At 42.3% G+C, this 14,350-nt stretch overlaps 1 protein-coding gene across 4 annotated transcripts in view; it reads right to left on the bottom strand.

Moving 5' to 3' along the window:
• Nucleotides 1-14,350, bottom strand: part of KDM4C (lysine demethylase 4C) — a 409,962-nt gene that overhangs the window by 7,699 nt on the left and 387,913 nt on the right. For all 4 annotated transcript variants that reach the window (XM_030877155.3, XM_030877156.3, XM_060300914.2 and 1 more), the window contains 2 exons: nucleotides 9,288-9,407; nucleotides 5,906-5,998 (listed from right to left, as the gene is read on the bottom strand). In XM_030877155.3, coding sequence (XP_030733015.1) covers nucleotides 5,906-5,998; nucleotides 9,288-9,407 — 213 coding nt within the window. The remainder of the gene's footprint in view (nucleotides 1-5,905; nucleotides 5,999-9,287; nucleotides 9,408-14,350) is intronic.

Below are 14,350 nucleotides of genomic sequence, written 5' to 3'. Positions count from 1 at the left end.
TTGGTGTGTTCCTCCTTGGGTTTATCCTGTATGGGAGTCTGCATTTCCTTGGACTTGGGTGACTGTTTCTTTTCTCATATTAGGGAAGTTTTCAGCTATCATCTCTTCAAATATTTTATCAGGTCCTTTCTCTCTTCTCCTTCTGCGACCCCTATAATGTGAAAGTTGGTGCATTTAATGTCCCAGAGGTTTCTGAGACTGTCCTCCTTTCTTTTCATTCTTTTTTTCTTTATTCTGTTCTGCTGGAGTGATTTCCACTACTCTTTCTTCCAGCTCACTTATTAGTTCTTCTGCCTCATTTATTCTGCTATTGTTTCCTTCTAGTGTATTTTTCACTTTGGTTTTTGTATTGTTCATCTCTGTTCTTTAAATCTTCTAGGTCTTTGTTAAATATTTCTTGTATCTTCTCAGTCTGTGCCTTCATTCTTTTTCCAACATCTTGGATCATCGTTACTATCATTACTCTGTATTCTTTTTCATGTAGATTTGCCTATCTCTACTTAGTTGCTCTTCTGGGTTTTTATCTTATTCCTTCTTCTGGAACACATTTCTCAACTGTCTCATTTAGTCTAACTTTCTGTGTTTGTGGTCTCTTTCTGCAGGCTGCATGATTGTAGTTCCTCTTCCTTCTTGTGTCTGTCTCCTGGTGGGTGAGCTTGGTCCAGGGGCTTGTGCAGGATTCCTGGTGGGAGGGACTGGTGGGTGGAGCTGGGTCTTGTCCCTCTGGTGGACAGGGCCATGTCAAGGGGTGTGTTTACAGGTGGCTGTGAGGTCAGTACAAGTTTAGGCAGCCTGTTTGCTGATGGGTGAGGCTGTGTTCCCCCGTTGCTGGTTGTTTGGCCCGAGGTGTCCTAGCACTGGAGTCTGCAGACTATTGGGTGGGGCCAGGCCTTAGTGCCAAAAATGCAACCTCCAAGAGAACCCACACTGATCAGTATTCCCTGGGGCCTCCGCCACCAGAGTCCTTGCCCCCACAGTGAGCCACAGCCAACACCTTCCTCTCCAGGAGACCCTCCAAGACCCTCAGGTAGGTCTAGCCCAGGCTCCTGTGGAGTCACTGCTTTGTGCTGGGTTCCAGTGCACGTTGTGCGTGCCCTCTAAGAGTGAAATCTCTGTTTCCCCCTGTCTTGCGGAACTTCTGCACTCAAGCCCCACTGGCCTTCAAAGCTCAATGCCCTGGGGGCTCTTCCTCCCAATGCCAGACCTTCAGGCTGAGGAGCATGACTTGAGGCTCAGAACTCTCACTCCATCTCATTGTGGCTTCCTCTTTGTCTTTGGATGTAAAATATCTTTTTTGGTAGGTTCCAGTCTTTTTTGTCGATGGTTGTTCACCAGTTAATTGTGATTTTGGTGTTTTCGTGGGAGGAAGTGAGCTGCAGTCCTTCTACCCTGCCATGTTGTTGGAATCGAGGCCCTGCTTTTAGTTTGGATACTTCCTGCTGGTTCCTCAGTGTGTGCTGGCTGTTATCCCCTTGATCTGGGGTGGGCAGGTGTGGTGACCCGTGCTCACTCCTGGTACCCTGGGGTAGTGATCAGCGCCAGCTTGTGGGTCTCCCAGCAGTGGCCTGCGTGCCTGCAAGATGGCAGGGCCAGCGATTGGCACCTGCTCATGGGTCTCTTAGTGGCGGCAGCAGCCCATGCCCACCTCTGGAGCTCACGATGACAGTGGTGGCTCGTGCCTGCCCCCAGAACTCATGTAGGTGGTGTCCTGTTGCCTGAGAGTGCACGCAGGGAAAGGAACTCCTATGGCAAGTCCTGCCCCTCTCCTCTGCATCCCCCAACAATGGTGCCTTGCCTCTCTGGCAGACCCAGGCTTCTTCTGAGTGCATCCTCAGTTGCCACACTCCAGCCTCTTCAGGCTGTCTCCGTGCAGCCAGCGCTGGTCCTCTCCCTGAGTCTGACCTCCAAAGCCCAAGCTTTAGCACCCAGCCCCTGCCTGCCCTGGCAGATGAGCATCTCAGGCTGGGGAGTTCAGGGCAGCAGTACCAACCACCTGTGTAGGTCACTCTCTGTTTTGCCTTCCTCAAACTGGTTGCTGAGCTCTCCTCAGTGGCTCCAAAGCTCCCCCTCCATCCAGGCTGATCTCCCCACCAGTGAGGGGACTTCCCAGGGCGAGGGAACCTTTCCTCCTTCATTGCTCCCTCCCTGGGGCACATGTCCCATCTCAATTCCTCTTTTTTTTTTCTTTTGTCCTGCCTGGTTTACGTGGAGGTTTTTCTGCCTTTTCAGAAATCTGAGGTTTTCTGCCAGTGTTCAGTAGATGTTCTGTGTGAATTGTTCCACTTGTAGATGTGTTTTTGATATATTTGTGGGAGGAGGTGACCTCTAAGTCCTATTTCTCCACCATTTTGATTCCTCCCGCCAGGTAAAGCTTACTTTAAAGTACTATTCTTCCTTCCTAATTTCCTATTTTGCCCCTCGAACGTGTTGTGTTCCCAACTGGTTTTTACTGAGATGACACCAACCGTGTCACGGAGGCCCCCTCCCATGGTAGTGACACAGGCAGGGTCCAGCTTTTAAGGCTTGAAAGCACATGGTCAATCATGAAGAAGAGAGAAACAATGGAACAATTACAAAGAAGCGTGAAAACTAAAAATGGACCCAAGTGCAAAGCTGGGCATGTTCCCTGCTAGTTCATGAGATGGTCATCCAGGGTGATAGACTCCCTCCATGGATTCCCCCAGATGCTCCTAGCTTCACTCAGGAAGAAAAGTAAGAGATTGTGGATGGGCTGGGCACCCTCTGCCATTAGGATAAAACAGTTTGGGTTCATTCATTCTTGGCAAAGCACTTCCTCTGAGTAATCTTTCCCTTTTATAAGTGCTAAAGTTAAAGGAGAAAATAAAACATCTATGAAAGTGCTGCCACTGTGTGAGGACAGCAAAAGTAAGCCTCTTAAATACAATAATAAAACCAGTTTACCAGCAGCACCAGTTAATTATACACCATTGCTATGGTTATTCTGTGAGACCATAAAAGGTAATGGGGCTGTTTCTGAAGTTAGTGGGAAGGAACGCAGCACAGTCACTGAGGCGGACTGCTGACACTTTAGAAAAATTTCTCCCCAAGTCAGCGTATGTCTGGGTGAGCAGAAGTCATTAAAACATGAAGGCCTCCCAGCAGGGGCTGCAACCCACCCCGCCTTAAAAAAAAAAGATTTCTCTAATTATAAAGTATCTTCCATCAATAAGTTTTCCAATCAGATTTGTTTCGTCAACTGGAAAAAAAATAGCAGTCACGGACAGACTAGCCAAGGGCCAGAGGGTTATATACAAACCTTAAGAAAAAGCTGGTTTTCTACAGCAGAAGCACGTAAGTCTTTGATTCAGTAAAAACAGAGGTGGCAAACTGGATTTAGGGACTGTGAGCAAACTGGATTTTGTCTCAAGAAATATTCTACTAGGCTCAACATAACGTAACAGGTTAGATTCAGAGTATCTATGTGATTTATATATATATATATATTTTTTAATTTATTTAATTTATTTATTCATTCATGGCTGTGTTGGGTCTTCGTTTCTATGCAAGGGCTTTCTCTAGTTGCGGCAAGCGAGGGCCACTCTTCATTGCGGTGCGCGGGCCTTTCACTGTCGTGGCCTTTCTTGTTGTGGGGCACAGGCTCCAGACGTGCAGGCTCAGTAGTTGTGGCTCACGGGCTTAGTTGCTCCGTGGCATGTGGGATCTTCCCAGACCAGGGCTTGAACCCGTGTCCCCTGCATTGGCAGGCAGATTCTCAACCACTGCGCCACCAGGGAAGCCCTATATATTTTTTAATTTAAAAATTTTCTATGAGAATTTTTAAAAAGCAGTTCAATTTGGTGTGACTGTTCTGAGAAATCGACCTTAGAAAATTCGTGCTCGAGTAAAGCTACATGGTAAAGCATACTGGTATTGGAGCCAAATCTACTATGGAACAGAGATTGTGATCAGAGCAGAAAGCAAAAAGCTTTCTTTGAATGTGATTAAGAAATGGTATTTGAAATCTATAAGACCCAGCTGGTAGGATGTTTAACCATACGTGGATTAGAAAAATCAAAGACCTGAGAGACTTCCAGAGGGCTACCTACTCCATTTCCCAACCTCTAAATCTTTAGGAGATTATTTTTTTAAAAAAGGGGGGAGGGAATGGGAAGGGACAGAGAATCCATGGAAGATAGGAGAAACAGGATGAGAGGCAGTCACCTCCAGCATCTTGAACAGGAAAGTTTTTCTCAAGAGATTTCAAGACCTAGAACACTGACAAATTATCCAGGTTTTTAGCTCTTTGTTAAGGTTTAACAGATGTCTTTACTATAGGAATATTTTCTTCTCCCTTTCCCTGCTGTTTATTATCTGGGGGTTAATCTGTTTGTTTTCAGGTGTGTGGGTCCCCTACTTGCCACATTTCCTCACTGGGTGGGCAGCAGTGCTGTTACTATCACTCTTCTCTTGACTGTTTCACTTTGAATGACCTTCCCCTCAAGGATGCAGCTGAGAAGGAAAAGTCAGTTTACACCTGATGCACTTAACCCTGTTCTCAGGATCCCACCCGACAGGAGAGGAGCTGAATATACAACTGAACATTTAAGGAAACCCATGTTCTTCCAAAGTAATCTAGAGTCGCTCTATCATTGCATAAAAGTATATCATTAGCATGCAATGAAAACTAAGGATGTCATTTATTCAGAAAAAAATTTTCATTTTAGTCAGAAAAATCCCCTCATTCAAATTTCCTAGTTTAGGACTTATCATTTCACAGATGCACTAGATGCAATTCTAAATGAGTAAAACTGACTTCATTTCAGGGTCCAGTAAATATTTTATGATACAATAATGAAAACTAAGTTATTATGAATTATATTTTTTAACAACTTCAGTTTTGACTATTTCTCCATGTTTATTTGTCTTTTAATGGTATGTACTGGGCTTGAAACTAATATCGTTTTCTTTTGTAAAAAAAAACTGCTTTAGTATTTCCACAACTAGTATTTGGGCTGTGTTTATTCCTTTTGTTATAAAAGTGAGAGTTTAGTTTAATTATAAATTGACACAAACATTAATGAGCTTCTGAGAGGGAAGTTAATACAGATGACCTTGAACAACATGGGTCTGAACTATATATGGGTCCACTTAATACACGGATTTTTTTCAATCATAAACATTATGGTACTACACAATCTGAGTGATTGAATCCATAGATGTGAAACTGTGGGCAGGAAGGGTCTGACTATATAAGTTATATATGACTGTGTGGAGGGTCAGCACTCCAACCCCCCACATTGTTAAAGGGTGAACTGTATACGATAAGGCTATAGGAAACTAGATGTTCGCTATGCTGAGTCCCCTTTAATCTCCTACTGAAAGCTTTCTTTTTTTTTTTTTTGCGGTACGCGGGCCTCTCACTGTCGTGGCCTCTCCCGTTGTGGAGCACAGGCTCAGCAGCCATGGCTCACGGGCCCAGCCGCTCCGTGGCATGTGGGATCTTCCCGGACCGGGGCACAAACCCATGTCCCCTGCATCGGCAGGCAGCCCCTCAACCACTGCACCACCAGGGAAGCCCTGAAAGCTTTCTTTTAACGTTGCTTCCACTAAGAAGATTGTAAATGTCTTGATGGTATCTTTATATGTTCCCAGTTAGCTTGCATAGGACACATATTCAATAACTTTCTGTATGCCAATAGATGTTAACACAAAGAAGCATCATTTGACCTCATTAGAAAGAAAGATGGGGAACTTGCACCGGTTTCCCTGTTTCTGGACAAATTTGAGCTTTGGATTAAACGATTTCAATAAGGGAAAAGTTGCAATGGCTTTCTTCAAAATCAATCCAAAAGCCTAAGTATGTTTCCTGCTGGGCTTGGGAAACAGTGAGAGAGGAGGAGAGATTCACATGGCAGATCCCTCAGAGGGATTATCCAGCACTTACAAAGCGAGCTTTCACTCTCTTGGGTAACTCTTCATCTAAAGTGTAGATGTCCTCTCTCTTCATTGCTATCTGGGATCCATCTTCAAATTCAACCTAGTGAAAAATAAGACATCGAGCATGATCTATTTAAAAAAGAAGAAAGCATTCACCATTCTCTTCAGGGTTCCCGTTAGCTACATAAAAAAGAAAAGAGGATTCAGGCAGAGCCAACAAGAGAACTAGCCAACAGCCAAGGAAGGAAGCAAAGCTCTTCCCTTATCAAACTAAGAACAAAGTATGTTTCCAAACAGGCCAAAATTCTTGAAAATGAGTGTTTTGCAATATGTGATATGAAAACTTTATCCCCCCAAAGCAAAAACAAAGAAAAGTAACTGCTGCTCAAATGATTTCTCAGAACATGAGATTGTGGCCAATTTAGCATTAACACGGGTGGGGCCTGTAAGTACTGATTGTTTCTTTAAGAGGCTCTGACAACATAAGAGGGAGGACTGTTTCTCTTTGAGAAAGAAGTAATGATACATTTACTCTTGTATAATAATCCTCCCAGATAAAATAATTTCTCAAGTTCTTATGGAGCTTTAACTTTCAAAACTCACTTTTGTTAAATTCAAACAAATGGCCAGGAAGAGCTCAGGTTCTCCTTAACCTCACGTGTCAGCCACCTCAATTTGTGAAAATACATTATCATCTAAATGAAAATGTTTAAAACTTTTAAAACTTTGTTTTCAAGCTAATCAAATGGCAGCAAGTAATTTCATTATCCAGTCTTTTCAATATTTTAGGATATTTTGTTAGAGAAAAAGTGACACTGAATAACAAATATAGAGCATCTGGGGGAAATTCATCAAAGGCCCTACTCAAAGTGATCTTGGTTTAGGCTCAATCCCACATGAACTCTTCCAGAAGAAAGCAACAAAAGGGATGCAATCAGGGTAGAATATCTAATATGTTCTAACTCTGACCACTTATGGTATTCTTGAAATCCCTAACTCGTCTGTCTGAATTCTTTACTTTTAAGAAATAAGTATATGCTTGCAATTCTAGTTAAAAGAGAAGTTAAACCATGTAGCTGTGCTATTCATGTTAATTTTAAAAAATCTGCTGAAGTTTAAAAAATACTAAAGATAAAATATATAATTAAACTTCGTATTTATCATCCATGTACTGCTCACGTTTGACTAAGCTCAAACACGGGGCAGAATTAGGTCTCGGTCACAGGAGACTTCTCGCTGCTACTTTCCGGAACGCTGAGATTGGGAAGGTTTTTCTTCCTGGCCTTGTTTCAGCAAAATGCTTTCTGTAACATTTAATTAGGCCAAGGTGTCATTGCAATTTATACAGTTCGATAGCATAGCTAGAACTACCTGTGCCTACCTTTCTTCTGTTTTAGATCATTTGAAAATTCTAAAAGAGAAAAAGGCAATTTTGAAACTAAGAGGGAGTATGGTATGCTGACCAACCATCCCAGTTTGTCCAGGACTGAAGGGGTCTCCCAGGATGCAAGACTTTCAGTGCTAAAGTCAAGGATAGTCCCTTGCAAGCTGGGATAGTTGTTCACCCGACTTGGGACAGAGCCAAGAGTAAATTCTGGCCCTTCCCTTTACCAGCTGTGTGCTCTTGAACAAATTATCACATTCACTGAGCCTTTTTTCCCTCCTTTGTAAAGTAGGAGTCAAAAACATCTATGCTGCAGGACTACTGTGAGGGCCCCCAAAATGCATATACTTAGGATACTTAGCACTGCGCAGTAGGTATTTAGTTCCATTTTTATAAATATCTTTGCTTATTCAGTGGTGAGGCTGAATAGACACAAAACACAAAATGATCTCAAAAGGCCAGTTGGTTTAATGAGGAATTTTAAACTACTTCCTTGAGAGACAGTTTTAATATTAGTCTTAACTTTTTCATTGAGTCTGTAAATATGCTCCCAGTTCTATGTTGATAGGCCATGATAAATTCAGCTGAAGTTAGCACACTGATTGCTTACTAATTAGCCTGAATTTCAACATGTCTTCATTATGATACTTTCCATGTAGCTAATAGCTTTGCTTCATGTAAGATGCTTCACTTTTGCATTTATTGTTTAATTAAATGTAATTATTTTCTTTTGAATGATGTAGTGAACGCTTCTTTTCTAGGAGTCTCCAGTATTACCAGCCTGTCTTGTGATTTTTGCCTAATTTTGGACATTCTGATACAAAAATGCTGCAGCACTTACCCTGCTGTAAATGACCTGAATCTGCAACTTAACACTTTGTCACCAATACAAAGGGGAAATGGCCTTCTCTCTCTCTCTCTCTCACTCACACACACACACACACACACACACACAGGATAGGTACATCCTCCCCTCCCCACCCTGGTGGCTTTTTCTACACCTTAAAAAATGTTCTCCCCTAAGTTGTCCAAACTTCTTTGAACACTTTTAATTACAATTGTGCTCCAGTTTTTAGTGCAGTGTCTTTTAATGTACTCTTCCATTTAAGCCCTAGCCCTTTATCAGTCTTTGAACAATTTCTCTGAGGAAACTGGAGGTCTTATCATTCTCAAGCTGTTTTTAACTTCACAGGCCTGAACCTTCTTGCTTTTTCTCCTTTTACTTCAATCTTCCTGTTTTTACACTACTGCTTAGCTTTAGAATGTTGATTTCTGCCATCGTGTTACTAAAAGTACTATAATTTATTGGTTCTAATAAATTTGTTCCTTTTTAAAGTCTTTCTGAAGGAATATAAATGCACGTGCGCCATCCATGTTGTTTTCCTTATTAGAGCTTAACTCATCCTCATTTCTAATAGGGATACAATTCATTTTTAAATTGTATATATATTCTTTAATAATATGTAGAGTTGTTCAGTGAACAGAATGCCAAAATGATAGCTGCACTTTTCATTAAATGAGCGCTCCTTTACGCTCGGGTGCACAGATGGCCACACCTGTGCCGATGCACCATTGGCCTAGGTTTGCTGAAACGCCTGACGGGGATGATGTCTCTCAGGGAAAAGCTACCCATTCAGGGGCTGCTGGATGATGAACAGCCATCACTGATTTGGCTTACAGTTAGATAATCCAGCCAGTTCGTCTCTCCCCGTATAACAGAAACACAAGAAAGCAGCCCACCATCCAGCTGGTTATCTTTTTGACCTAACTAACTATATTCCTTACAATTAACCTATTCATCAGATGTTACTAGAGTTTCCCAGTATCGAACTTGGTAATAAAAGTCTAATATCTAGGTCATCAAACATCGAATTTTTGCCTTTTTTATAAAACGAGGTGTTCCAAATTCATGTGGCTTCTTGGTCAGCAGTACACTGGCTATACCGTCTGCCCTCTGGCTTCTCCTGTCCATCTCAGCAAGCATCACACCCAGGGCGGCACTCACCTGGTACATGTGGGCAACATTTGATCCGAGATATTTTGCCCCGTAGAGTTTGCCATCAGGCCACTTGACTTGAACGACTTCTCCCTCGGCAGGAGGGCCTAGCCTCACACAGTCTCGGCTCTGCATAATAAATAGTAGTTAGGCTTTTCAAGGCAAATGTCTAAGCGACTGCATTTAGAACGTAGCAAATGAGCAACTCCTGGCAATTAAAAGGAGTTATTGCCTCTGTGTTTTATGGATTATGATCTTGCATGGGTGTTCAGGGGAAGAGCTATAAGCCAAAGGAGTACTTAAAGATTCAGCCCACATCATAAAGTTACAAAGGAACCACCATAATCCAAGAAGGAAAAAACAGCATTTACATTTGCTGTTTGACAAAGAATTGTTCAGAGGGTAAGTAAAATGTGCATAGAAACTGCTCTAGCTGAGAAATAGACGGGCTAATGATTTATAACACCTGACATGTCTACAGCATTTTGCAGCTAACAGAAGCCTTCGACATACATCTCGTTTGATCCTCACAATCGTTCCATGAGGTAGGCAGAGACTACTAATTACCCCCATTTTACTGACAAGGAAACTGAGCCTCTGAGGAGGCTCCTTTCAGTTGTCAGGATCTCTGGAGAAGTGAAGCGGTGTAAGAGACAAAGAACTGAGGACGCCCAGGTGGACCTGGGGGCAGGAGAGAAGCAGACGGTCATCAGAGCTGGCAGGCCCGGACGAAGCAGCAAGGGAAGAATGCAGGAGCCTCCAGAGTGCGGCAGGGGAGGCTGTAAGGCCCGGGTCCTGCTCAGCAGGCCTCTTCTGAAGACCCCTGGACCTTCCCCTACAGGCCTGGTTCTGCCTGCACCTCCCATCCACTGAGTAGTCCACCTCATTCCACAGGTGATCCTGGCGGTGCCACAAGCACTCTTCTCACCTCACTTCTTCCACTCAGCACTGCCTCCTCGGGCAGCAACTCAGAACAAATTTCCCACTAGCTCATCCTGGGAAGGTGCTTTTTAGAGGGGGAGGGGTACAGATATACTTTGCAAACTGAAGTTTGTATGTATTGAGAATGACACAATAAAATTTGAATACAAAGGAGTTAAATACTTGACTACTTTGATAAATTTTTTGCACATTTAGCAATTCATGTTTTGCTAATCCTGGTATTTTACTGATGAGGCCAATCTGACTGATTGAAATGCACACTTGACCAGTTAAGCTTTAAATACAGACTGGGCAGGGTTCTGTGGTTTAAATGAGAGGCACACACAGGAAATATTTAGTTGTTTATGATTAGAAATCCACCATGTATTACTTTTCATTATTAACAGAAATTTTGCATCATAAAGGAGTGGGCCTTTTACTGTTGGGTTCAGAGTATACCTGAGAGGTTCATCTTTCTCACAGCAGACTATGCCTCCATTTAAAGCTATGGGCAAAGAAAAAAAAGTGTGTGCTCAGAGGCTCTGCAGAGTTGACAGTCTGCATCTAACTTAGTCAAATAAAAATAAGTTTCTTCTTGGCCTTCATAATATTTGATCTCAGGCTACACAGAACTGAAAGAGTAGGATGAAGAACTGTATTCTACATATGCCCCTGGAGTTATCATCTCACTTTTCATTTCCCTTCCCTTCCAAAGATGTACATGGTACTAAGAAGATTGGAAGTGTAGCTTCTAAATAGATGCTGTCTCCTAGGACAGGAAGCTACATCAGCTCAGGGATAACTCTGAGCTAAAACCCAGATGGTTTGGTGATGGGAGCAAGGAGAGAACAAGAGTAAGTTTCTTCCTTCTCCTAAAGTTTTATTCCATGTGGAGGAAGCTCCATTAAGGTAATACTCCTAGCTTTTCTTTTTTTTCCCACTCCCTCATTCATTCACTATTTTTTTTAACTTTCATTGGAGGATACTCGATTTACAATGTTCTGTTAGTTTCAGGTGTACAACAAAGTGAATCAGTTACACATATACACATACCCACTCTTTTTCAGATTCTTTTCCCATATAGGCCATTACCGAGTACTGAGTAGACTTCCCTGTGCTATAGAGTAGGTTCTTATTAGTTATCTACTACTATATTTTATATATAGTAGTGTGTATATTGTCAATGCCAGTCTCCCAATTTATCCCTTCCCTGCCAAAGCAATCTACAGATTCAACACAATCCCTATCAAATTTCCAATGGCATTTTACACAGAATTACAACAAAAAATTTTACAGTTTGTCTGGAAACACAAAAGACCACGAATAGCAAAAGCAATCTTGAGAAAGAAAAATGGAGCTGGAGGAATCAGGCTCCCTGACTTCAGACTATACTACAAAGCTACAGCAATCAAGACAGTATGGTACTGGCACAAAAACAGAAATATAGATCAATGGAACAGGATAGAAAACCCAGAGATAAACCCAAGCACATATGGTCACCTTATCTTTGATAAAGGAGGCAAGAATATACAATGGAGAAAAGACAGTCTCTTTGATAAGTGAGGCTGGGAAAACTGAACAGCTACATGTAAACAAACGAAATTAGAACACTCCCTGACACCATACACAAAAACAAACTCAAAATGTATTAAAGATCTAAATGTAAGACCAGACACTATAAAACTCTTAGAGGAAAACACAGGCAGAACACTCTTTGACATAAATCGCAGCAAGATCTTTTTGAATCCACCTCCTAGAGTAATGAAAATAAAAACAAAAATAAACAAATGGGACCTAATGAAACTTTAAAGCTTTCACAGCAAAGGAAACCATAAACAAAACAAAAAGACAACCCTCAGAATGGGAGAACATATCTGCAAATGAAGCAACCAACAAAAGATTAATATCCAAAATATACAAACAGTTCTTGGAGCTCAATATCAAAAAAAAAACCCAATCCAAAAATGGGCAGAAGACCTAAATAGACATTTCTCCAGAGAAGACATACAGATGGCCAACAAACACATGAAAAGATGCTCAACATCACTAATTGTTAGAGAAAGGCAAATCAAAACTACAATGAGGTATCACCTTACACCAGTCAGAATGGCCATCATTAAAAAATCTATAAACAAATGCTGGAGAGGGTGTGAAGAAAAGGGAACCCTCATACACTGTTGGTGGAAATGTAAATTAATACAGCCACTATGGAAAACAGTATGGAGGTTCCTTAAAAAACTAAAAATAGAGATCCCAGGAAGAGGACTGGGGTTGGCTGCGTGAACACAGCCTGAAGGGGGCTAGTGCGCCACAGCTAGCCGGCAGGGAGTCCGGGAAAAAGTCTGGACCTGCCTAAGAGGCAAGAGACCATTGTTTTGGGGTGCGCGAGGAGAGGGGATTCAGAGCACCGCCTAAACAAGCTCCAGAAACAGGTGCGATCCGTGGCTTTCAGCGCAGACACCAGAGACAGGCATGAAACGCTAAGGCTGCTGCTGCAGCCACCAAGAAGCCTGTGTGCAAGCAAAGGTCACTCTCCACACCTCCCCTCCCGGTAGCCTGTGCAGCCCGCCATTGCTAGGGTCCCGTAATCTAGGGACAACCTCCCCGGGGAAAACACACACAGTGCACCTCAGGCTGTTGCAACATCACGCTGGCCTCTGCTGCTGCAGGCTTGCCCTGCATTCTGTACCCCTCCCTCCCCCCAGGCCTGAGTGAGCCAGAGCCCCCTAATCAGCTTCTCCTTTAACCCCGTTGTGTCTGGGCAAAGAACAGATGCCCTCAGGCGACCTACAGGCAGAGGCGGGATCAAATCCAAAACTGAACCTCAGGAGCTGTGCGAACAAAGAAGAGAAAGGGAAATTTCTCCCAGCAGTCTCAGGAGCAGCAGATTAAATCTCCACAATCAACTTGATGTACCCGGCATCTGTGGAATACTTGAATAGACAATGAATCATCCCAAGATTAAAGCGATGGACTTTGTGTGATTTTGTCTGTATAGCTTTGCTTTTACCATTTGTCCTAGGGTTCTGTCTGTCCATTTCTTTGGTTTTTGTTTGGGGTTTTTTTGTATACTTTTTTAGCGCTTGTTATCATTGGTGGATTTGTTTTTTGGTTTGGTTGCTCTTTTCTTTCTTCTATTTTTTATTACTTTTCAATTTTTAAAAAAATTTTAATAATTTAAAAAAATTTTCATTTTAATAACTTTATTTTTTTCTTTCTTTTTTTATCCCTTTTCTTCTGACCCGTGTGACTGACAGAGTATTGGTGCTCTGGCCGGGTATCAAGCCTGAGCCTCTGAGGTGGGAGAGCTGAGTTCAGGACACTGGTCCACCAGAGACCTCCTGGCTCCACATAATATCAAATGGCAAAAGCTTTCCCAGAGATCTCCATCTCAATGCTAAGACCCAATTCCACTCAACAACCAGCAAATTACAGTGCTGGACACCCTACGCCAAGCAACTAGCAAGACAGGAACACAATCCCACCCATTAGCAGAGAGGCTGCCTTAAATCATAGTAAGTCCACAGACACCCAAAACATACCACCAAACATGGTTCTGCCCACCAGAAAGACAAGATCCAGCCTCATCCACCAGAACACAAGCACCAGGAAGCCTACACAACCCACTGAATCAACGTTAGCCACTGGAGGCAGACACCAAAAACAATGGGAAGTATGAACCTGCAGCCTGCAAAAAGGAGACCCCAAACACAGTAAGTTAAGCAAAATGAGAAGACAGAGTAACACAAAGCAGATGAAGGAGCAAGGTAAAAAGCCATCTGACCAAACAAATGAAGAGGAAATAGGCAATCTACCTGAAACAGAATTCAGAGTAATGATAGTAAAGATGATCCAAAATCTTGGAAATAGAATGGACAAAATACAAGAAACGTTTAACAAGGACCTAGAAAAACTAAAGAGCAAACAAACAATGATGAACAACACAATAAATGAAATTAAAAATTCTCTAGAAGGAATCAATAGCAGAAAAACTAAGGAAGAAGAACAGATAAGTGACGTGGAAGATAAAATAGTGGAAATGACTACCACAGAGAAGAAAAAAGAATGAAAAGAATTGAGGACACTCTCAGAGAACTCTGGGAGAACATTAATAAACGCACCAACATTAGAATTATAGGAGGTCCCAGAAA

The sequence above is a fragment of the Globicephala melas genome, chromosome 6 (assembly GCF_963455315.2).
Source record: "Globicephala melas chromosome 6, mGloMel1.2, whole genome shotgun sequence".
NCBI classification, from domain to species: domain Eukaryota; kingdom Metazoa; phylum Chordata; class Mammalia; order Artiodactyla; family Delphinidae; genus Globicephala; species Globicephala melas.
Note: the sequence above shows the minus strand (reverse complement) of the source record. Positions and strands in the feature narration are given on the sequence as shown.